The sequence below is a fragment of the Bacillus rossius genome, chromosome 11 (genome assembly GCF_032445375.1).
Source record: "Bacillus rossius redtenbacheri isolate Brsri chromosome 11, Brsri_v3, whole genome shotgun sequence".
Lineage (NCBI taxonomy): Eukaryota > Metazoa > Arthropoda > Insecta > Phasmatodea > Bacillidae > Bacillus > Bacillus rossius.
In genome coordinates this window covers 13059762-13084068 of record NC_086338.1, presented here as the reverse complement: position 1 = coordinate 13084068, position 24307 = coordinate 13059762, and the positions used below count along the sequence as shown (strand labels likewise).

At 35.3% G+C, this 24307-nt stretch overlaps 1 protein-coding gene across 1 annotated transcript; it reads left to right on the top strand.

The window, feature by feature from the left end:
• The first annotated feature begins 11944 nt into the window (after positions 1-11944).
• On the top strand, positions 11945-23251 carry LOC134536653 (lazarillo protein-like). Its single transcript, XM_063376460.1, has 5 exons — positions 11945-12146; positions 15105-15241; positions 18431-18528; positions 21131-21208; positions 22757-23251. Exons 1-5 carry the CDS (start codon positions 12051-12053, stop codon positions 22882-22884), a joined length of 537 nt encoding a protein of 178 aa, XP_063232530.1. The 5' UTR covers positions 11945-12050; the 3' UTR covers positions 22885-23251.
• The last annotated feature ends 1056 nt before the right edge of the window (positions 23252-24307 follow it).

Below are 24307 nucleotides of genomic sequence, written 5' to 3'. Positions count from 1 at the left end.
AAGTAGCTTATTTCCTAAGTTTAAACATATTTGTCAAAGTGTATTTACATAGATTTCTCATCATGTATATATGTATTTGTAATATGAATTAATTATTACACCATGTATATCTATGTATCATTGACATGCTTCATATCCCTATTGTCGGAAAGACACATAGAGGGATTCACAAAGCGAAAATAAATAGATAAATCTGCTTCCTGTTTGTCATATATGATAACAGTAATTTGTTTGCAAATACCTTTTATATCTATGTCCTACAGCTTTTCAAATAATTTGTGCTCAGCAATATCAAAAACTTTTGATATGTCAAGGAATATTCCAAGTTATTTACAATTGTCACATTATTATTGGTTACAATTTATTTCTCTGTAATAATTACTGGTAAAACAATTACTTTGTAATATTTATTATTAAGTAATTTAAACTTGAAAAAATTGTTACTTAAGTTAATATTAACTTAAAAATTGCACTTAACTGTGATACAGGTGTCTTATGCTCACACTCCCAAACAACATGGTAAAACATAACTCTCAAAACAAATCAAAGGGTATTTTGATTATAAAAACTGAGCCAGGCTCAAGAAAGCCCTAATTTCAAAAAATTAAAAAAAAAAAAAAAAAAAGGTGTGCAGGAAGCTATCTGATAACATTCACTATTTCATATGATCATGATGATTTAAAATTAAGGCTTAGCAAGCATTCTTTGATTACTTGATGTCAGTTAGTCATGTTAAATTTTTATCTCAATATATAACCTGAATTAATGCCAATCTCTGTGTAGCTACCTACAGGGGCGTAGCCAGGGGGGGTTTTAGGGGTTCAAACCCCCCCCTTAGCGCCAAATCTTTAATTAATTTCTTATTAATCACTCAAACAAATTTCATATTAAAATTAATAAAATTTTTACCATTATAATATTTAAATATAAGTACCGGAAACTGCTAAAATAGCACTATTTTACAACTTAAAATCCAAATTTTCCCGGGGGAGGACCCCCGGACCCCCCGCTTTAATACGGGGGGGGGGGGGGGCCATGCTTCTTAACACCCCCCATACACAAATCCTGGCTACGCAGCGGCACTTCATTTAAAAATAGGCTATGTGTAAGGTACTATACATGCATTTGTGTAGAATGAAATGAGTACAGAGTGTTATGGATTAGCAAGAGAATGCATTGTTTGAAACAATTTCGACATAATGGTAGTCTGAGGTGAAACCACTAGGAATCCATCCCAGAATACCTTGGTGTTATGTATTTGAAATGAATTTGAATTTCTCTTGCAATTGGCCTTCAGCCCTGTAGCAAGTACTGCCTCTACCAACATCTCAATCCCTCAGCCCCTTCAACATTTTCTGAAACTCCCTTGCTTCAGTCACCTTAACCACATCCTTCCCCAACTCATTACACTCCTTTATTGTTCTTTCTGTAATAGTGGTTTTCCTCTCTCTCTCTCTCTCTTTGTCCTCTTTCTCACCCCTTGCCTGATAAAACTTGTGAAATGGAATAAATTTGCTGTTATAAAAGCCTAAAAATAAACAAACTTGTTATCTATTAATGCACGAGGTAACATCACAAATATGTACTTTCAAACTCATCACAACACAGATAGCCTTCGTGGTGATTAGGCCATAATTAACTGTGAAAGAAAATGAACTTAACTCTTTCGTCGTAAAAAATACAGCCACTTAGGTTTTTTTTAAAGGTATGTTTACCTTGCCTGCCACAGGGTTCTGCTAAATTGTATGTTCTAGCCGAGGTGTACATAATGTATTTTTAGATATGTAGCGTTTATTATTTGCTACATACGATACTGGAACAGAAAGAAGCAATGCATGCTGCAAGTAGCTAAGGGACCTTACTTCCACGTGCTTAGCTAGACAAATGTTGGGGCAGGATAATTCTGTGAGCATACTATAGTTTACCACACACACCTACGATCACTTTCAGTTTTAAGGAAACAAGCACAGCTGTGTTTTTTCAATTCACTATTCTTTAATTGCATCCTAGTAGACTATACCGGACCTTGTCATGTAAAAGGCCTTTCAACTATAAACGCAGTGTTTCGGCAACTGAACTATTATATAACTTAGGCCTATTTTAATTAAAAAGTTGCTTAATTCAATTTTTACGTAAATCATTTTAAAACTGTACATTTACAAATACTTTACGTGAGCCAAGATAAGCGAAATCGCGGGGATAAAATTGTCAATACAAGACCATAACAAACTTTTATTTACGGAAATTCCAACTAGGCACAGTGGTTGATTGAATCTCATTGTATTATTTATATTGTGCTGCTTTTATATTACACATTTTGTATGGTGACCTTACTTGTTACGAATAATTAGACTTGAAAAACGAACTAGTAGTTTCATTTGTCCATAAGGAACAATAAACAATGGATACGATCTTGCCCCCTCTTCTGTCAAAACATGTTTCTGTCTCACTCACTCGAAGAGTAGTTCCAGAGATTGCCGTCGACAGCAGCAAATGGCGCTGAAAGAATATGTACCAGCAGTCTATGTATTTCTAGGTCGTTGCAACGACCTTAGTCACCATCTTGGATTCCGCCATCTTGACATGAAGTGCCCTAATCGCAGAACATTACGCTGCCTCACAACACGACATTACCTGAGCAACGCTTCGAGGACACACGAACTAACCCAAACATTCCAAGGAGTTATGAAAGGTAATTCAGAGGTATATTTTTGTAAGAAAAGTAAAAATCATTTTTATTAATGAAGTAAAAAATTTTTTCTCATATTTATATTTACTTTTAATATTTGTGTATGGATTGCAGTAAACTGCTAGTGTTATCTTCGCCTCCGAGCGTTTTTTTTTTTTTTTTTTAGCTCTTGAGTGTTTCTTCCCTTGCTCTTTCCCCGCTTTTACTCATTATTTTCCTTGCCTCTCTGCGCTCCCCTCCCTTCGTACTGTGTTGCGCATGCGCCCGTATTCCTTTTCTTGATACTATTTTTCATCTGCGGTGGTTTACCCTCCATGCTTATATAAGTCCTGGATTGATATAAAATCCTTATCACACCTTTAGTCACTTCGAGCAAACACATGTTGTGTTCTTGTAGGGGTGCCGCGGATACGGTCATGGACGTGTAAGTATTAGGCTTTGGTGTTGTTTCCTTGGTTTATTGTAGTAGCTCTTATTATAACGTAATACGTAACTCTCTTTGCTTAACTCATTTTAGGCTTGCCACGTTCTAAATTATGTTTGTTGTCAAGATTTTTCACGTATTTGTGCGTTTGCTATATACCGTCCATGATCGGATCCAGTAGCGGTAGATTCTTAATTGCTCTTATTAAAGTCGTTAACTTTAATATAAATTTGTCTGTCACGACGTATAATGATTGCATTTATTAATATCGCACTCTTAAATTGCGTACACACGATTTATTTAAATTGTCGTGATGTAACACATTCATGTTCTAGTAATCAATAGTTTTATTGTGTAATTGCTTTAATCACCCTCGTTCGCATAGAACGTATTTATTCATCTTACTATGATATTCTTTGCGTAATCAAGCATTTACGTAATCACGTGTTTGCACATGTTACGTAAAATACTTATTCAAGAGCACCTATTTTTGTATTCCATTTGAGATTACATATTTTTAAACTATTTTAAATTATTTAATGTTTTATTATGTATTTTGTATTATCCTAATGAATGTTTAGAGTAGTATGTAAATGGCGGAGCAGGCGCAGGATAAAGAATCAGGATTAGGATGGGGTCAATGACCGACCACCTTGATGTCAAGGTGGCCATCTTTGATGACCTTGATCTTGACCACTGTCCTTGAACTTTGACCTTAACTTGTCCTTTGACTATGGCCATGACCTTAGTCACCATATTGGATTCCGCCATCATGAATTCAAGTGCTCCAATCCCCGAATGTTGCAATTTTCGTTATGGTTGCCATCTTGAATTCTAATAGCATGTCTGCCATCTTGGATCTGATGTCAAAACCACTTTTTAAGATTCTTACGATGTAACTGTATCTTGGAATCGAACTCCCCACTCCATAATGTTGCAATTTTCGTTGCAGCCACCATCTTGAAAATCCGTAAATTTTATTCTATAAAATCGGATTTTTTTTAATTAATAAAAAACTAATGAATAAAATTTTAATAAAAACTTCCGACATTTTTATTTATGACTTTACCATTGCACTTTTTATGGCTGCCGTCTTGAAAATCAACATTATTACCCAATTTTAACGGAATGTATTTTAAAATTTAAAAATGTTAATTAACAAGATTGTAATAAAAATGCACTGACATCATTGAGTTAGGAGTCCTCGGTTTGAACCCGACGAGTTCATTCGATTAAAAACTGACTATGCGCCAATAATGCCAAGGTAGATTTTACTTTCAGTCAGTATGACGCCATGGCGGTCAACCTTTAGTCTGCTGGATGCCACCACCTTGGAGCCGACATATTGTTGTCGTCTGGTAGCAGTCGCTATCACATTTTCGTCTGCTAGAAGGCACTGTCGCCATATTAGTTTAATTTTTGCCCTTAGATTGCAGTAGTATATATTTCTGTGTGGTCCGCCATATAGTCAGCCGTCTTAGCCACCATCTTGAAATTCTGTAAATTTTAAGCTAGAAATTCGGGAGAAATGCCAAAAATCATTTTTTTTAATTAACTTGTTAAAATCATGATTCATTTGATCTATATTCGTCCTTGGTTCTATCTTGCTTGATGTAATAAAGAATATTTTAATTAAAATTACAAAAAAAAAGTTCCAGAAAAAAAAACAAAATTACAAAACCATTATTACAGATAATTCACAAGGACAAAAAAGCAAATTACAAACGTTGCTCTATTTCTACAGTCTTATTAGAAGGCTAAGCGAGTTCTTTGCATGCCATGACATGTATTTTCAGGACAGTCCATTAACCAGCCACGCCCAGTAGGTGGCTAGCCACATCCAGTCAGTTGCCAGGAGTTATTTTCGTCGATACTCGGCGAACATTTTAAACAGTTAATACAGTCCAAGCGTCTCTGAACCAAGAGGTATTATTCACTTATATGCGACCAACATTCTAACCATGCCATGTTCAATGTCAGGCGTATATACCAGTCGTCTCCTAACCACGAGGCCAATAATATCCTGAGTACAGAATTATCGATGCTGATTCGTCCTCAAAAGGAAGCACATTCTAAAATGAAAGCTAATTCGTAAAAAGGTAGGACATTAAAAAAAGAACTGCATTTAGAAGAACATTCGAAAAAAAAAAAGGAAGCCCATTTGGAAGCACACTCGACAATAACGAGGTAAAATTAAAAGAAGATACAGAAAAAATGCACATGTGGAAGCACAATAAAAAAGTAAGAACGTATGGAAACACATTCAGAAAAAGAAGCATATTTAGAAGCACATTCAAAAAAGGAAAAAACATTTGGAAGCACATTCGGACAAAGGAAGTCCATTTGGAAGCACATTAATAAAGAAAGCACATTTTGAAGCCCACTCCACAAAAATGAATCACACTCAACAAAAATGAAGCACACTTGGAAGCACATTCTGAAAAAGGAAGCTTATTGGCAATCACATTCGACAAAAAGGAAACATATTCAAAAAAGGTAGCACATTTAACTTGGTAGGATACAATACAATTGGCATCAAAAGTCATTGTCACCAAAAGTATTTGGCTCCAACAGTCGTTGGCTCCAAAAGTCATTGACTCCAAACGTCATTGACTTTAAGAGTCATTGGCTCCAAGCATCATTGGCTCCAAACGTCTTTGGCTCCAAAAGTCATTGACACTAAAAGTCTTTGTTACTAACTGTCTTTAACTCCTGCTGTTTTATGCCTAACTGCTCCAATGACGATTGTCTGTAAGGTGACTTGGCTACGAAGTTACAATATTACAAGGCTATTTGACTACGAAGTTACGAGAGTAAAATGTTACATGACCACAAGACTACAAGGCTACGAGACGTGAGGGTTACAGGCTTCTAGGCTACGAGGCTCCACTACCTACGAGACAACAAAGCTACGAAGCTACGAGACTACGAGGCTATGAAACTACGAGACGACAGAACTACAGGTTACAAGGTAACGACGCTACGAGGATACGTGTCTACAAGGCTGCAACTGTAGTCGGTAGTCAGTTCATGATTGGCCTCATGGTTTGGAGGCACCTGATCTATATGCTTGACATTGAACATGACTTGTTTAAAATGTTCGCCGAACAATGTTTAAAAATACCTCTTAGTTCGGATTCGCTTGGCCTGTATGAAGATTTGTTGTTTCTTTTTTTTTCGTGAAAATGTCTTTTTTGTGGCATATGGCCTGTGTTCGACTCTGGTTAATGCACTATAAAAAAAAATTTCTGGGCCCAAATGTTACATTCGTAGGCTAGTTTTCTACTCTCGTTCCATTTTTCGAACTTTGAAGCCATTCTCACGAGTAATTTACATATGTGTTCACGTGCTACTGATGTAGCCGGGGAGCGACGGCCTGCGTGCCTCGAGCGAGCGGCCAGCCGGACGACCCCCAACACATCTGCAAGCCTTCAACTCTCGCGCGTTGGGTCAATGACCGTGTGCTGATGGCAGACGGCGGGGCTCTCAGTCGCCTTCGTCCAGCGCCGGCCTCCAGCCTTGAGATTTTTTTTAACATCTCTGTGGTTGACATGGTTGAATTTAGGTACTTTGACTAGACATATGTGAATACTTTTAACTTAAAATGTATCGGAAGTTATTTTTCTACACGAGGCAAGGGAAAAAAAATACAAAGTTGGCGGGTGGGTCTCTGTCACATGGCCCTTACCACATGAGTGACTGGCACTTGGTGTGTGTGCTGACTCCTTATCTGTCCTGCTGTTTCATGTGATAGTGTTTTTTAGTTATTGTGTCCTGGACATTAGACTCTTTAATAAATAAATAATTCATTTAATTAACTCTGTACTGCCTGCTATCAAATCACGGACAGGAATCAATCGAATTATTCATTATTTTAACAAGCAATTTTTTGTTGATATTTGGATTTTTTTTCTTCAGTTCCTGAGTTAATAACTACGAACTTTCAAGATAGTGGCCATTATGTCATAATCAGCTTACTGGAGGCAGGTAGATGTGGAATTTAAGCAGCTTTTAGGATTTTGAACATGATTTATTAAATATGTGTTTTTTTTTTTGCTCAGAACATATTTGTATTTATCAGGGACCGAACCAAGCACTGTATGCGATCGAGTCAATCATTATTTTAACATGTTATTATTTTGATGATTTTTGGAATCTTTCCCGATTTTCTTGCTTAAAACTTTTAGCTTTCTAAGATGGCAGCCAAGATGGCAGACAAGATATTGGACACCCTGGTAAAAAAAATTACTGCACTCGTACAGGTATAAAATAAAACAATATGGCGGCAATGCACTCTAGCAGACGGAAACAATAAGTCGGATCCAAGATAGCAGCCTCCAAAATACGAATACAAGATGGCCACTATGACTTCACACTATCTGACGTAATATCTACCTTGGAATTAGTGGTGGGAGGTCAAACTGTTGGTGGTTTCCATGGAGGAAAGATCCGTCGCCATTTTTAATCGAATGATTTCGTCGGGTTCGAACCAAGGATTACATGGCATATGTACGTTTTTATAAAAATATAATTATGTGAATTTTTTACAAATTTTTCAAATATTTCCCGAATTTCTAGCATAAAAATAATGGATTTTCAATATGGCGGACATTTTTTAAAATTGCAATTATTTTCTTAAAATTTTTAAGTAAATTGTTTTATATACATATTTAAAAAAATTCTTGAATTTCAAGTATGAAAATTACTTTTTTTCAAGATGGCGTCCGTAAGGATATGTGCAACGATGGTGGTTGATTTAAAAGTCAAGGTCAAAGCTTCTCACCAGAGTTTTCTTGGAGGCTTGTAAATGGGTAATTTAAGCCTCTTAGGGGATTTCAAGCCTCTGGAATTTTTGGGGAATAACATGGGAAATTGTACCTCAAAAAGGAAATTAATAAGAAAATTTTGAATTAGAAGAAATTTTTTAAAATTTTTTTAGTGGAACTTTTTTTTCCTTAAAAAGGAAATTTTTTTGAATTGTTGGAAATTTTTAGCAAATTTTAAGAGGTCAAGGTAAAGGTTATCCAAGATGGCGTCCATGATGTCACAATCCAATATGGTGGTGGCACCATCACCTCACCCAGAACCCAGGTTCAGGACAATACATTTATATACTACTCCCGTGATAAGTGTACGAAATATGCTAACAGTTACGAATATTTTTAGAACTTGGCAGTGATTGTTAATTCGTATAATTTTTACGCTGGTATTGATATTCAGTTACGTGGCTGGATATGACATTATAGATTTTTCAGACAGTCCCCAGTGAAACATAAACGGAAAAACGTAACGTTTTACGACAGCATAATGAATTATGATTAGTTTGTTTTGGATCACGTATTTTATTAATTGCTTAGTTACGTGAATTGGTTTGGACTTGATTTATTAAAATACATTTAACTCCCCCATGTAGTTTGTCAGTACCGCCCTGCAAACAGTCGTTTCTACGATTGCACTGGTTCCTGCTTATGAAGCATTGCGTGCAAATTTATAGGGTCTTCAGCTTTGTTTACAAATCACTTGCCTCCCATTTTTATGAACATTATAAAGTAATATTTTTTAGTATGATTCAGTTTTGGTATACACTGCGCAGTGAATAGGTTTATAATGGCCAATAATATTTATAGGTGTATTTTAATACTATTTTTATACATAGGTATTACTTAAAATAATATTTATTTTTATGAACTATTTTTTTTATAAGTATGATAAGTTTGCATAAGAAATCTTTCAGTATATTCAGGCATGTCTTCACATCCATTGCTTTGTTGCCAGCTAACCTGTCGGTAGGAGTTGCTGTCCATCATCTCTTCCGCCGTCTCACGGCAAACTCATCCTCAAGGTTACTTGGCATGATCAAGTGTCTTTCAACACTCCTGACTCTTTCTGCATACTTCTAAAACAACAAGAATTAGGAATATGGAACTAAGAATGAACAACATGCGAATAAAGTAACACATTGTGCTTATTTTTCTTCCTTTTTTTAATTTGAATTATGGGGGAGCGGAGGTTTGTAATTTTAGTTCTATAATTATAATTTTATCTCGAAGCAAATCAACCAGGCGTTAAAAGAGTGAGCACGAATAACATATACGAGTTTCATTGCAAGTTTTTATATATTTTCGAGATTAAATTGAACAAGGGGTTAAGTTAGTTTTTATAGAAAAAAATAAACTGTATCCCAGAAAAATTAAGTGGGAAGTAAGAAAGTGATTTTAAATTTATCAATGAGTTGTGTAGTGTTTTTTTATCAGTGGTCAGTATTCGATTGCAAAGGAGTAAATAGCTGGTCAATTTATAACTATAAGAAAAACACCGAGATAATCAAGCAGGAAGTAAAGTATTCAGTGTGATTTGTAAATATACATAATCTACTAACTCATTTTACCAGTATCCTAGATTCTACTCCTAAGATGATGTTGTTAAGAGGATTCTCGCGACGATACAGGCCAACCAGCCTTCTCGCCTGCCTGTGGGTGGGGCGCGATGCATGTAGTGGTCATCCCTCCATTACTGCTACATGCCTAATCCGATTAGCAGCATTGTCCCACTACCCCTCTTCGTGCGGCAAGTTCCCAGAGCCCCATAACTAGGACACAGTTGTTCTCAAGTTTCAGTGTTTAAATGGGATTCAGTTGACTTGACACCTGAGAGGGCTACAACTTGGCAGCTATATAAATGGACGGACTGACCTGTGAGGGCAATGAAGTTAGGAGGGAAGGTGACCCTGTGGTCAGCAAAAGTGCATGTCGAGCGACGGGCTTCGTGCGCGAAGATAAGAGCATCGGGGGACTGTGATGTGTGTGCGATGAACGAGTGAGTAGTGCGAGACAGTGAGTTTGGACAGAGGGTGTAGAAGCTGTAACTGATGAGTGTGTTCAATTAAGGAACCGACACCTGCTTCATGCTGAAAAATAGAGTGTGCCTTGGGAAGTTAAGGTGGAAGTAGCTACCAATAGCCCACCAAAATTCAAGCCACGTACTTTTGATGGCCAATCGTCGTGGGCATTTTACAAGCGACAGTTAAAAGGCAGGTGCAGAAGTAAATGGATGGAGTTAGGAATAGAAAGCTACAGCATTCATCTTGGCCTCGCCAATATCTCCCCTCCTGCAGATCATACCATTTATGGACCAGAGGCTATATATTTTGAGAAGAAGCTCTTGAGCTGAGGTATGACCACCGACCTATGGACCTATGACTGCTTTGAAGACATACTGTCAGCGATCCTCAGAAATCCTTCAGGAGTTTGAGGATTGCATCGAGTGGCTAATGCACCTTTCCTACCAAGAGGCTCATGTAAAGTTCCGATAGCAGCTAGATACTTCTGCATTCATAGAGGTCTAAAAACCCCTTCGTTTGGCAGGCCACAAGAATTGCATTACCATTTTTGATGCCCTAGTGATAAAATCAGTGAGCAATGCATCCAGGAACCCCAACATCAAGAGAATAAGAACAGGATTAGAACAATACAATGAAAAAAACATTGGTGCCATCACTGCCAAAGGAGATCTCATCAGGCCTCTGGAGAAGCGGCAGATTAGTAGTCAAGGCTCCCAATTCTGGAGGACAGGAGGTTACCGTGGTGCTTTACCCGCAAATAACTAGGGCATATTCAGTGGGACTGCCTGACACACAAGAAAACTCCAAAGCAAGAAGAGAAAATTGGAAACGATCAGTAGCTGGTGTGAATGCATGCATACCAAATCTCATTGAAGCGATGTTCCCTTTATCTTTACTCTGTAGAGAAAACTACAGTCTGTTACTCAATGGCTGGGTCAACAGTAGACAGACATGTACACAGTAAATATACAGGACACACAATAAACATACAATACACAAACAGAACACAAAATTGAGATGAAGTTCACACACTGGACACGCAATGGACACGCAGTAAACACACTGGTCATGCAATGGACACACAGTGATCATACAGTAAACACACGGGACATGCAATTGATGTGCATTATATAATAGCAAATTTTTCCTGCCCTACTAATGTGAGGAACAATAGCAAAGCCTATATAGTACGACTGGAACTGAATATGAAAGTTACAAAGCAGTTACAAGGCTGCAACAATCACTGTGGGAACATGTACAAGAAAATATTTCACTACAGTTATTTCAAAATACATCTTCTCATCCAAAATTCTACATTGTGTGTTTCTGCGTTGTGTGTTTCTAAGCTATGTGTTTCGAAATTAAGACAGTTCTTAGTTGTGTATTTATAACATTTGATAGTTCTTAGAAATGATGATCTAAGTTACAATGTTTATAAGTTATATGTTTCAGCGTTGTGTGTTTCTAAGTTATGTGTTTCTCAGTTATGATAGTTCTTGGTTGTATATTTCTTTATTATGGTAATTCTAAGTTACATAAATATACACATTTGACATGAAATAAATTAAACTTATGTATCTTTAAAGATAAGAATGCCAAAACTTGAAAAAACATGATTATGATTTCTAGTTCAAAAATTAGCAACAAGAAAATAAAAACTATTTCAAATAACATAAATGAGTAATAATCATAAAAAATATTACTAAGTTTAAAATTCTGTAATTTTTAAGAGTGCATAAGAAGTGGAATATCGAAGCGAAGGAAACCAGTAATTTACATGGGTGTGGTTGAGACGATTATTTGCTATGATTTTCCTAAAGTTTGAAAGCTATTTTAAAAATATGTATATGTTACATTTTAAGTGTATTATAGTGCTAGTAATAAAGCAAACTTCACATGCAGATTTTAAAAACAAAAGTTTCCGTCTAATCCAATACGGCAGGACTATACCAGGTTCCGAGCGACTGTGCGACTGTGCGACTGTGCAAGCAGTGGAGCCGGCGTGACCGCGAGCCAGGGCATCGCCGCGACCTCCCGACCTCGCGACCCGGCAGCACTACATAAGCGGGCCGCTCCGCTCGCCCTCACTCCGCGCCATGCTGCTGCCGCTGCTGCTGGGGCTGCTGCTGACGTCACAGGCCAGGGCTGCCTGCAGCGACCCTGCGGCCAAGGCCTCCCTGGACGAGGACAGGGTGAGCTCCCGTCTCCCAGTGCCACTGGCTTATTCTGTACTTCTCGTCTACATTTCATGTTTGGGCTTAGTTGTTTACTCGAAATCATGTATTTTTTTGAGAAAAAAAACGTTTGGAATTTCTAATTGTTAGAATTAACCTTAATCAGTGTCAAAAACATAATATAATAACATATGAAATATTAATAACACTATAAATAAAATATTGTGCAGCCTACATACTTTGAGGGTATTGCTGATTTTGAAGATGAATTACTAGACAAATTCTCTTTGTAAATATTTCGTCAAGAAATAAAATATCAAAATTCTTAAAATTATTCAACCCTGGACAATATTTTGCAAATATTATTAAGAATGGAAGACATAATTATATCGTCAAGTACAACTTAAGATAGGTAGTTTTTTATAATTAACACATTTTTAATAATGTTTTCAATAAATTTAGTGTAAATTTTTGTCTGTTTGCATCATACTTGCTTAATTTTGATTAAAAAGTTTAGAAAAATTTAAAATAACAATTTTCTGGTTTAGACACCGAGGTAATGATAAAATTATAAAAAAAATATTAGTTTCATTGCTAATAGTATAATATTAATTTATAAAAAATTTTAGTTAATAAATTTAATCAAATGGAATATTTATTAGACCTAAATAAAAACCTTATGTTTGTTAAAAATAATTCTATCAACCTTAAAATATAGGTGTAGAAAGAAAAAGTAGAACATAGTAGCTATTAAATGAATATATAAATTTTTACTTAGGTTTCCAATTTGCTAATATAATCAGCGCTGTCCTTAATGCACTCTAATAGAACCTACATAAAAAACTCTATAAAATTCCAAACAAATGATAACGTAAATACATAAAATACTTATAACGTTCGAGAAATTTTATGAATCAAATTTATTTACTAACAACATAATAAAAAAATCATACCGAAACTGAGAGAAGCCATAAAAGTTATCATTAATTAGAATAGTTACTTACTGTAATAAAAGTATACATTACTTTAATGTTGATATCTTTATAACATTAAGACACAAAAAAGATATTAAAGGTTTGTACGAGGAATTATGGGAAATGCAATTGTTAATCATACTACAATTATAGTCATTCTCCCAAACAAATTCTTTAATATAATTAGTTTCTTAGGATATATTTATGATAGCAAATAAATTAGACACTTCTATTGTTAAATAAATATTTAATTACGCCACTTGACCCTCTTCTAGGCAGTGTAATATACAAGTAGCGCCCCGCGGTTTCAACCGCAGTTTAACAGTTAAATTTTACTAAAAATACAGCTAAGTGCCAGTCGGACTCGCGCACCAAGGGGGCCGTACCCCCACACTATGTGACGCTTAGTGCCAGTCACACTTGCGCACCAAGGGGGCCGTACCCCCACACTATGTGACGCTTAGTGCCAGTCGGACTCGCGCACCGAGGGGGCCGTACCCCCACACTATGTGACGCTTAGTGAGACTTCTGATCGTATACCTACTAAAAAAGTTATTATTTTTTCTTGCTGTACATGTTATTGATTATTTAATTATTCTTTTTATTCCAAGACCTAGTTTTATTTAAACACCTTGCAGTATATGTTTGTCTTAACAAAATTTGTTTCAGACTTAAATTTTAGATAATTTTTATAAGATTTACAAACAATTTTAACGGAATTGATAGTGTACTTACTAAGGGAGTTATTTATTATTTCGTTCTTTAACCTCTGTTATTTTCCACCCTTCGCAATAATGGTTGGTCATACAAAAATTTAGTTCGGCCGAAAAATTAAAATAATATTTAAAGGTTTCACTAAAATATTAAAAAAGTATTAAATATCGTAGGCTTTCATAGTTTGGAAATTATGAAAATTTTTCATATTTTTACCTATGTATTTTTAACCCCTTGTAAAAAGGGTTTGTCTTATCAACATTTGTTTCAGTCAAAATATTTAGCTATATATTATAAGATTTACGAATATTTTGAACAGATTTATGATGTGCCTACTAAGGTAGTAATAAATTTTTTGTCCTCTAGCCCTTGTTTTTTCCACCCCTCCAGTTATGGTAGGCAGTGTAAAAAATTATTTAAACATTTTTTTGTATTACTCTTAATAGTTATATTACGTTCAAACGGATGCCATATATTTCATATTGCGGAATTAATGAGGATTTTTCACTTTTTCAAGAACCTTCTCTATTTCTACCCCTTCGGTTGGATTTTGCCCATGAACTAATTCGACCGATAATTTCAATTACAGACTATATTTTATGTATCATTTTGGAAGCGATTTGTGCAAATTTACGGCAGTTATCGTGTCCCTTATAAATAGATTTATGGAATTTATATATATATGTATAAATTTAGAGTTGACGGTGTTTTCTGGATGTATGAGATATGAACCGAATACCTATACAAGAATTTTCCACGGAAGGCTACATTAGGTAGTCGTTGTTAAAATTATATCTAAAAGGACTATAACTTATGACCAACTTACATAAGTAAGCTTATTTAACGTACGTTTTCCTCAATATAATCCTTTAATAATAAGTGAGCTAGTGAGGTAGTGAGTTAGTGAGATAGTAAGGTAGTGAGGTAGTGGGATAGTTATGTAGTGAGCTATTGAAGTAGTAATTTAGTGTTTAGATAGTGAGCTAGTAAGATGGTGAGGTAGTGAGCTACTGAGGTAGCAATTTAGTGTTTTGGGTGGTGAGCTGGTGATGTAGTGAGATGGCGAGGTAGTAATGCAGTGAGGTAGTGACGGTGTGAGGTAGTGAGATAGTGAGGTAGTGAGGTAGTGAGGGTGCGAGGTAGTGAGATAGTGAGGTAGTGAGGTAGTGAGGGTGCGAGGTAGTGAAGTACCTTGTGAGGTAGTGAGGTAGTGAGGTAGTGAGGTAGTGAGGTAGTGAGATACCTAGTGAGGTAGTGAGGTGGTGAGAGAGGACTCTGTGTGCTGCAGCTGCTGGGAACGTGGTACACCGTGAAGCAGCCCAACCATCATTTTCTCGGCAGCGAGGTAGCCAAGTGTCCACACAGCGTGTACAGCCGCGCCGAAGATGGACATCTCAAGGGACTCATCGCAATGTACAACACCTCGTGAGTTCCACATGCATCTGTTTTCAATTCTGTACTACGACATTGATGATTTACATCTCCGCTGCCAGCACAGACAACATGCATTCTCTTAGCTTAGCCTCTCTGCAAGCAGGTGAAGGATAAATAACATTAAAATATTATTTTTTTTAAAAAATTGTTAAACTAAATGCTTGTCACGAAATATAAACGTATTATTACGAAATAACATTTTAAAACGCTTTAAAAATCATATAATGGCGCAACTGTGTAATGTTAACGCATGCTTTTTTTTGCAGTTTAATTTTTAACCTAAGTGAGTTAAAAAACGATAACGTTCATTTTTAAATTTCTTGTTATGCTAAAAGTTTCACATACACTGAGCACATTTTAGTCACAGCGATCCACAAATTGCAACACTATAGCATATATATACTAAAAAGAAATATTCAAGACAAATTATGAACATTGCTAGTTTTAATAAAAGCCCGTAGAAAACCACTATTTAAATTATTAATAACTTAAAACTTCCATAGTTTCATCTGTTATCATATTTGGTTAGTGTTACATAAAAACTTCTAAATGAATGATGATAAAACAATTTTGACAGCAAAGTTTATGGGGTCCACGAAATTAAGAGTGTAAATATTGTTTCATTATAAAACATGATACTTTAGAAGACTATTGGGAGAATATTAGTACTTGGGTATAAACATTCAACCACAAAAACTACCAATCACCTTTTACCTTTTACCTTTTAACAAATGTAGTAGGGGTAAGTTTATATTTAGAAAGAAAAATTCTTATCTCCGCATCTACTAGAGCGGGAGTTAGAGAAAACTATTTTGAATAACATAAATTTATACCTCTGATTTTTTGTTTTGAAGAGGTGATCTCTATACAGTTTAAAATGAGGTGATCATTATTTTAAAAATTTAAAAAAATCATATATCTGAAGCAAATCAAGCGAGAGAAAAAACTTAGTTAACCTACATAAAACAAATTAGTATTTTTTTTTTTACTTTTAGGAATTCTTCTGCTTTGAGGGTGATACATGGGTGGATTTATTTTTATAAAAAATCCAAGAGGAATTTTGAAACTAAAGAAAAAGTACAGAAACAAGAAGTTATGTGGTGTGATTTTTTTCATTTTTAGAAATTTTGTTTTTTATGTAGTGAAAAGTTTATGTTTATAAAAAAATCACATATCATTTAGCTAATATTTAAATACTGGATATTAACAAAAACATAATAAACTACAAACTTAGTATTACCATTCCTTACCATCATCTACCTAAGAGAATGAAACTGTAGTAGCCTAATTAATATTCATAAACATTAACAGTTTTGTTAGTAGGAGAATTGTTGGTAGCGGTGGGCACTTAAGATTAATTGCATTCATCTCAAGATTTAATAAATACCTATGTTAAGAAAAATTATTGGGTAAAACATTCTTGAGAATAAAATATCTATGAAAAACCATGCTACGTTAGAATGTTCGTTAGTTAACATTAAAATGATTTTCATGTTCTTTACACTGTAATGTGTCCGGGGCTACCCGGGGTAGCCCAGGACACATTATTTATTAACCAATCACAGTTCACAGATACACCATCTAGTCCATCTTCAGCGCATTCAACCTATGAGAAGCTTTAAACTTGCAGCACTAAATACAGTTTTCTTCAAAATATTTACAGAAAATTGTGCAGATTTTTATATTTACTGATAAACATTTTCTTTGTCACTTGTTCCAATGCTTCCACTTAGACTACACTCGTTAAATCCCCATTTTAAAGATTTTATGTGTAGTATGATTTTAGCTTTCTGTCTTGTCTTAGGCTCCAATGCTTCCTTGTAGGAACTTGATGTGAGTATATTACTTCGCTTAGCTTTTCCTTCTTTCTTAACTTCTTCTTCTGTTGTTTGTATCTGGCAGAGATGAAAACTTTTTCAAAACTAATACTACATACTTATGTGTTCAGGGTTGGCAGTCTTCTTGGATATAAGAATTCATTGTAGGGTGATACCACGTGATATGTGGAGGTTTCAGGCAGTGGAATTTGAGGTTCTGTTAACTGACTGAACACGTGATCATTGTTTAACACATAAACATTGCAAGCAGCTGTTGGAATTTGAACCTTAACTGTAAAAAATCTAAGGGCTTCAGGAATTCCTGTTAGATTTAATGGAGTAAAATATATAGGTCTAAAAATTACCAGTTTTAAATTTACTTTTCTAATTTCTTGAAATATGTTTGTGTTCAAGTTTCATAAAAGAACATTAAACACATATCAGTCTCCACTTAAATTCGGGATGGTTACTTGTCGTTAAAATCAGTGATTATAAACTATTTAAAGTGTGGGAAATTTGGAATTATTTGGCTGAGGTAGTAGTAGTCAGTTAGAACCTTTAATGGTTACGATAATTAAATATTTACAAATTCAGAAGGTATGGAATTTCGCATGCACAAAAATCACTAAAAATTAACATGAGTAATTTTTTTAGTTTTAAATTTTACTCTATATGACAAAGGAAAAAATGGTGAGTAGGTCATGAGTTAGGGTATGCCCTTAGGTATGGCAACATATTGATTAAAAATAAACACTTTATCTGTGAGATGAAAGCATGCATATAGTATTTTGAAAGCACCCAGGCTAATTGTAATGTTTCTTGAAGGAACATTTCCAACGTTGAAAGCAAACATAAAGACATAGATGTCAGCGGTCTTCGTTGCTAGCTAGGCAAGGAGCTAATGAGAAGCTGGTTCGTCAGTGGTTGTAGGTTGCCATGGCGACGAGGCAGTCCACGCTCTGTCATGACCTCGACTCGCCTCGCTGACAGGGTCTTGGCAGGCCGCGCCACAGCTGACCTGCTCGAGGATAACATCTCTTCTGATCGCCTGGAGATGTATTGTTGCACCATAAATTATTGAACAATTGCATATTACACTCCTAATTGGGCGGTGCAATAGTTTCTCATTGGAGTTGCTGCTTAAATATTTTTTTCTCAAAAATCACCTCCGGCCACAGAAATTATTTTCGTAATATTTCTTCCATGTCCATCTTCAATTATCTTGCTTTCAAGCACTTTTTTCTTTGTAGTTACCAACGGTTCCGCTTGCTTCTTCCGGGCGCTGCCAGCCTCGCTCTTGCACGTGGAAGTGGGGTTCAGTAGGCGCGTGCGAAATGTCTGACACAATGTTGGTTTGTTACAGATCGTCTGCCTATACTTCCATCAAGATTCACTTCCACAAAGCTGTGGCCGGCTCCACGGACGGCAAGTACGAGGTCCACACCGAGGGAGCCCACGGTCGTAAGTCACAGAGAACTGCGTGACTGCACGCACAACTGGGCACCACTTTACAAACAAAACAACCATGTGTATAAGTTCAAAACGTTTTCTTTTTGTCCTAGTTGTGTTGTTTGGAATAATCCTTACATCCTCTTTCTTAGGTGTCGAACAAATAATTTTTGTGGTTAAGTTAATAACTTAATACATACTATCTATTTAACCTAGACGAAAGTAACGATATAAAAAATTTACCACAAAAATATTTATTTATATACTTAATTTAGATATAGCAAACAATATTGAAAAACAATAAAACCATGTTTTTACATACATATTCCCAGCTAACTGCTTCTTTTGAAATGTGCATAGAAACAATATATTTAACACACCAAAAATATTCACCTCAAGCATACAAGTTTTTTTATACAAAACTTTAAATTTTAATTTTATATGTTCAAATTTTTTGCCTCAGAAAATACAACATTTTAATGTCAATATCTAGTGAGTTAAAATTTACTGTATGACTTATGTAATTTTTAAATGAATTTTTGTGTATACAAAATTTGGCTTGGTTTTTCTTAAATATTTGTTTTGTCCAGCTATTTGCAGACATGCAAAATTGACCATGGGTATTCAAGAACGAAAATAAATTGAGGTTACTAAATAATAATTTTAGAAACGAATGAAATTCATAAAGAAGACAAAAAAAGGAATAAAATAATATACAACCAATCGTATTAACATGAGAACGAGGTGCAAGATCTGACGAGGACGGAAACCATTATATAATTATTAGATACATTATAGTTATTGGAATTTAAAAAAAAAATAGTCATATTTGGATGACATGACAGTTTGTGTTTTTGCATATTTGTGTAAGAAAGCTATTTACTGACAAGTTCTTTTATCTTTTTCAACCACAATAATCTAAACACCTACCAAACAAAATCAAATATAAGGTGTCAGATACACATATTCTTCACCTTTTGGTTTTCAGCCGGTAGGCTTGTTAGCCGCAACAATAATAGTCACTCTCCTCCGTCTGGCTCTATTTTGGGCTCTCTTATTCATTGTTGGGCAGGACTTACACCCCACGTCTCTCACTACATGTTCGGTGAAGCTCGTCGGAGGCCGACCTTGAGATGTCTTCCCTTTCACAGTTCCCTCCACAGTGGCTATCAAGATATTGTATCAGAGAGTGTGAAAAACCACGTGGTTCCTTCTTTTCTGGATCTCATTCCACGGGCTTCTCTTTTCACCAGCCATCGCGACATAGCCTAATTCGTAACCCTTTCTATGCAGCATATTTTAAGCATTCTTAAAAAGCATCTATCACATTTTTTTTAATGTGGCTTCTTTAGTCCATGTTTCACTGGTGTAAAGAAAAACGATCCAAATGAAAATTGTTAAAAGCATTTCACAAGGCTTAAGGAAAATGCGTTGGTAGTGAAGAAGTGTTTTGAGTTAAATATTAACTTCACTTGAGCTATCCTGCTATTTATCTTCTTTGTCTCCCTTTGTGACCTAGCAGCCCAAGTAAGCAAAGTCTCCAACTTAACCTATTGGTTTCTAAACTTTACTTCTGCCTTCGCTTCTTCTTTCTGCTTCCTGCACATAATTATGTGATACTTTTTTATATTTAATTTTTGATAGAAGATTTTATAATAATATATTAATATGCAGTTTCAATAATTTCCTGATAAATGACATGTCACGTCGTAGCAGCTACCAACTGCACCTCGTTGTTTAACGTCCCGAGACCGATGGAGTAAACGCTACCTTTCTGGACTGAGCCTTCATCGACGCAACACGAGAACCCTAGAGCCATTGGGCAATGGATACCCCATTGCAATGCAACTTGGATGTGTTTATAGGCTGAAGCAACCCATCCCAGCATCATTGCCAACCTTCCACCCCCCCCCCCCCCCCCCCCCACCTGTTCATCTGACTGCCTCAGACAACCCAGAGAGCCTGTGTCTGGCCTAAATGCATCCAACTTCTACTGACTGTCGAGGCTAGCACCGCAGCTCTTTCGCTCTCAAAATAGAAAATGTTTTAGTTATTTTGAGGACTTTTGAAGGAATATTGGCCACTGTAACGTCACAATCCAAGATGGCGGTCTTCATTAATCCGCGCTACGCACCATAGCCTGAAGCCTGTGCCAGTCTTCCTCCCGCCCCAACTCACACACACACACACTATATATGTGTATGTATATATATATATATATACAACAGGCTAAAAAGTTTTAAATTTTTTTGCAACAAATATAAATTGCATATTTTTGTAATAAAGATAAAGACTAGAACCATTTATATTGATGGTGTCATGTAGATTTAGGTACTTCAAATTACTATTTTAAGTTCAGTTCTTTTTAATTATGTTGGTGGATTATCTTCACAATGTAAACTTTGTTTATAATTCTACATTGCAGTTATTCGTACAGAGTCGTAATATAATAGTTTTTCATTCCGGGCCGAAAATATGTTAGACAAACTTTCTTCTACATTTTCAAACACTTGCGAAGTAAAATATAAAGATTATTATTTCACATAGATTACTTTTCTGTCATATCGCATGATGGGATCTGAGTTTGTGTGAATGTTGTTATTGTGTTTTGCAGGTAACAACAAGCTGTACATAGTAGATACCGACTACGACAACTATGCCGTGCTGTGGATGTGTAGCCAGGAAACTGACGGTAAAATCATCAAACATGTCATCTGTAGCCTTGCTTGTAAAACTAAGCGGCCAAGTAATTTCTGGCGTGGATATTGTTTTACAATTTCGTGACAATAATAACTGTTTAAGTATATTTATTTGTTTAGATATAAGATTTGAGTAATAGGTTATCATCGAATTACATCACGGATGTGCCATCTATATATTTAAAAATTCCTGGTTTATAAACCAAAATAATGAAGTTTATCTAAAATGACAACCAAATTTACCTTTTTTTTGTACTTTTATTCTTTTTTGGAGAAAATATTTTTTTTTCTAAAACAATTGTTTTACTTAATAAAATAAAAGTTTTCCACTTTACTTAAATATGATCTGCCTTAAAAATACCAATGGTATTTTATGAAATTGACTTCGGCTGCCCTCTATAATATCAGGTATTGGATTTTTTAAAACTAAAAAAATTAATATAAAAAGTTAGTAAAAATTGCTCTTATTTTAACTCGAATGACCTGTTTCAAAACTATTAATTTTTAATGATTACTAAAATGTATGTGTTTTATTAGTTGAAAAATTATCTTGCACCATAGATTTCTAAAGTATTTGTTTCAATTCCCGATTAATTAAATAATAATAAATCGTGACACAAAATTACTATATAATTTCCACTAGCCGACTGACACCAAATTATAGATTACGTCCACTAAAGTAATCTCATGGGAGCCATATCTCCACTGCTTGAGTGCGGTTTAAGGTCGATCGTTAGCATGAGTCACTTATAATACGCTAGAGCACACTAATTTCAAACATCAGATCACCAAATATATATATTTTTTCCCCGATATTGTTAGCTATTTTGGTAGACACCTTTAAAACCTTGAAATTTAAATTTACAAAAATTCCAAGCAGTTCAGAAACTTCTAAAAATATATTTGTAAATGTAATATTTATATTAATATACCAAATATATTTTTTTTAGATCATGGTTTGAACCCTAATCAGTGTAAACGTTATTTACTTATTACTCAAGAAAAATAAATTCTTACATTGGTACACATCAAAATAAATAAAAGTATACAAACATCTTAAGACAGTATTTACTGTGTAATTTCTACTCTGCTGTTAATTATACACACACAGTTAAAACATAATTATTATTGTGAAGCACACGCATATATATCTACATATACATATACATACAGCTACTCGTGCATTAAAGCGAAATGATAAGTCCCACTATGAAAGATAGATCATCCTTATCTTTATTTGAAAATCTTCTTCAACAAATAGGTATGTGTTGGGATGCATCGTAGGCTGGATATCTTCAGCATATGTGCCACCGTGATTAAGTGTGTGGTTTAAATCTTGGTTCTGAAATCCACAAAATGTCGCCAAATTTAGCTTTTTACTTTCTGGGTATTTTCTTCTTCATTTTACGGAACACCGTTCACAGCAGGCGAATGTTTTTTTTTTTGGGCCTAATATTCGTGGTAGAGAGCTGGCTAGTTTGTAGGCCTACGCGTCTTTCACAGGGAAATTAGGGAAATTAGTGACGTCTCGTGTGTTGCAGAGTTGTATTTCCTGAACACACGTCAACAGCATCCCAGCGCCGAGGTGTTGGAGCAAGCAAACAGGGCGCTGCCTGCTGGTGACTACAGAATTAGCGACCAGACTGACTGCCCGGCACATGAGCACTAGCTGCCCACTCCCAGTCTGGTTAAACACTCACTTACCTTCACACGAGCACTATCCTCCCCACTCCCAGTCTGTTTGAACACTCACTGACCATCACACGAGCACTAGCCTCCCCACTCCCAATCTATTTGAACACTCACTGGCTATCACACAATAAGAGCTTCCTCGTGCTTGTTTTGTAAATAAAAGCTGTGCAATAAGTGCTGAATAACATATTTTCTTCAAAATTATACATGTAAAGAGAAAGTACATAATCTATCAATGTTTCGATATACCTATATGTAATTTTAAACTGAGGAAAATGTATAAGATACTTTGAAAATGTGAATGGTTTATAACTAAAATAAACATGTGATATTTAGCTGCTAAACACATATAATCTTTTTTGTACCCTAGCACAACCCTTTTGTGTCTTCAAAGTTCAAAGTGCAATAATAAATTATTTAAAATATTCAATACACATTGTCATTACAGTTATAAATTATTGAAATATGTAAGCAAAAAAACAAGTTATGTATAAAACTAGGATGCTTGTAACTGTCAAAATTTTTTATTTTATTCTGACAGTTTTTGTGGTATGATATCGATAATATCTGACTTTATTGTGTGTGAACAGTGTGACATTACTTTCTTTGCAACAAGTCTACATATAATAATATAAAAAACCAAACAATTTTCTTATGTACATTATTACTTGAATTAAAAAAAAATGTTATATAAATATTATATAAATTTGGTGCAATTTTAAATCAATATTTGTGTAAAGTATCATTGCAAGAAAAATTAACAAAAACTTGTAATAGACAAGCAAATTATAAAATATTACCAACTTTTTTGTGGAATTTTTAAAGTCATTAAACTAAAAATGAAATGTCAGTTAAGTAGGGGGAGGGAGTCGATGCTGGACCAACAAGGGGTATTCAAATTAGGTAATGTATAACTGTCGCCCCTTTACCCTTCCCCCTTCCCTCGTCGCCCCATAACCCTTTCCCCCCAAGGGGATAAGCCAATTTATCATTATTTTTATCTGTTAAATTTATAGATGCATGTGACATGTGTACTCCCCGTCCCCCAATGCTATATTATCCACATCACTAAAACAATTTTATTTTAATTTCCTGCTGGTCGTATTGAGAAGTGTGTTTCTTTTGTCATCCATCTTCGATGTTGCCCATTTTGAATGACACCACAGTTAGTTGAGTAAAAAGAAGGTAGGTAGCACCAGAGTCGTGGGTTATATATTTTTGTTTTGTAAACATCTGAGTGCAGTGGCTGTGGACTCAATCCATGATTACTCCTGTGATCTCGAGCTTGGGAGGCGAGGACGCTATCCACTCGACCACTGACTCAGTTTAAGAGTAGCGAAGTAACTAAGGTATACAAAAATAGGAATGGAGGGGTGGTTGAAATTTTATAGAGGATCAAA

Excerpts from the sequence above, each read along its gene's own strand:
- LOC134536653 (XM_063376460.1), top strand. The coding sequence starts at position 12,051 with ATGCTGCTGCCGCTGCTGCTGGGGCTGCTGCTGACGTCACAGGCCAGG. Across the intron at positions 12,147-15,104 it reads CCTCCCTGGACGAGGACAGG|CTGCTGGGAACGTGGTACAC; the intron begins GTGAGCTCCCGT and ends TGTGTGCTGCAG. Across the intron at positions 21,209-22,756 it reads GTGTAGCCAGGAAACTGACG|AGTTGTATTTCCTGAACACA; the intron begins GTAAAATCATCA and ends CGTGTGTTGCAG.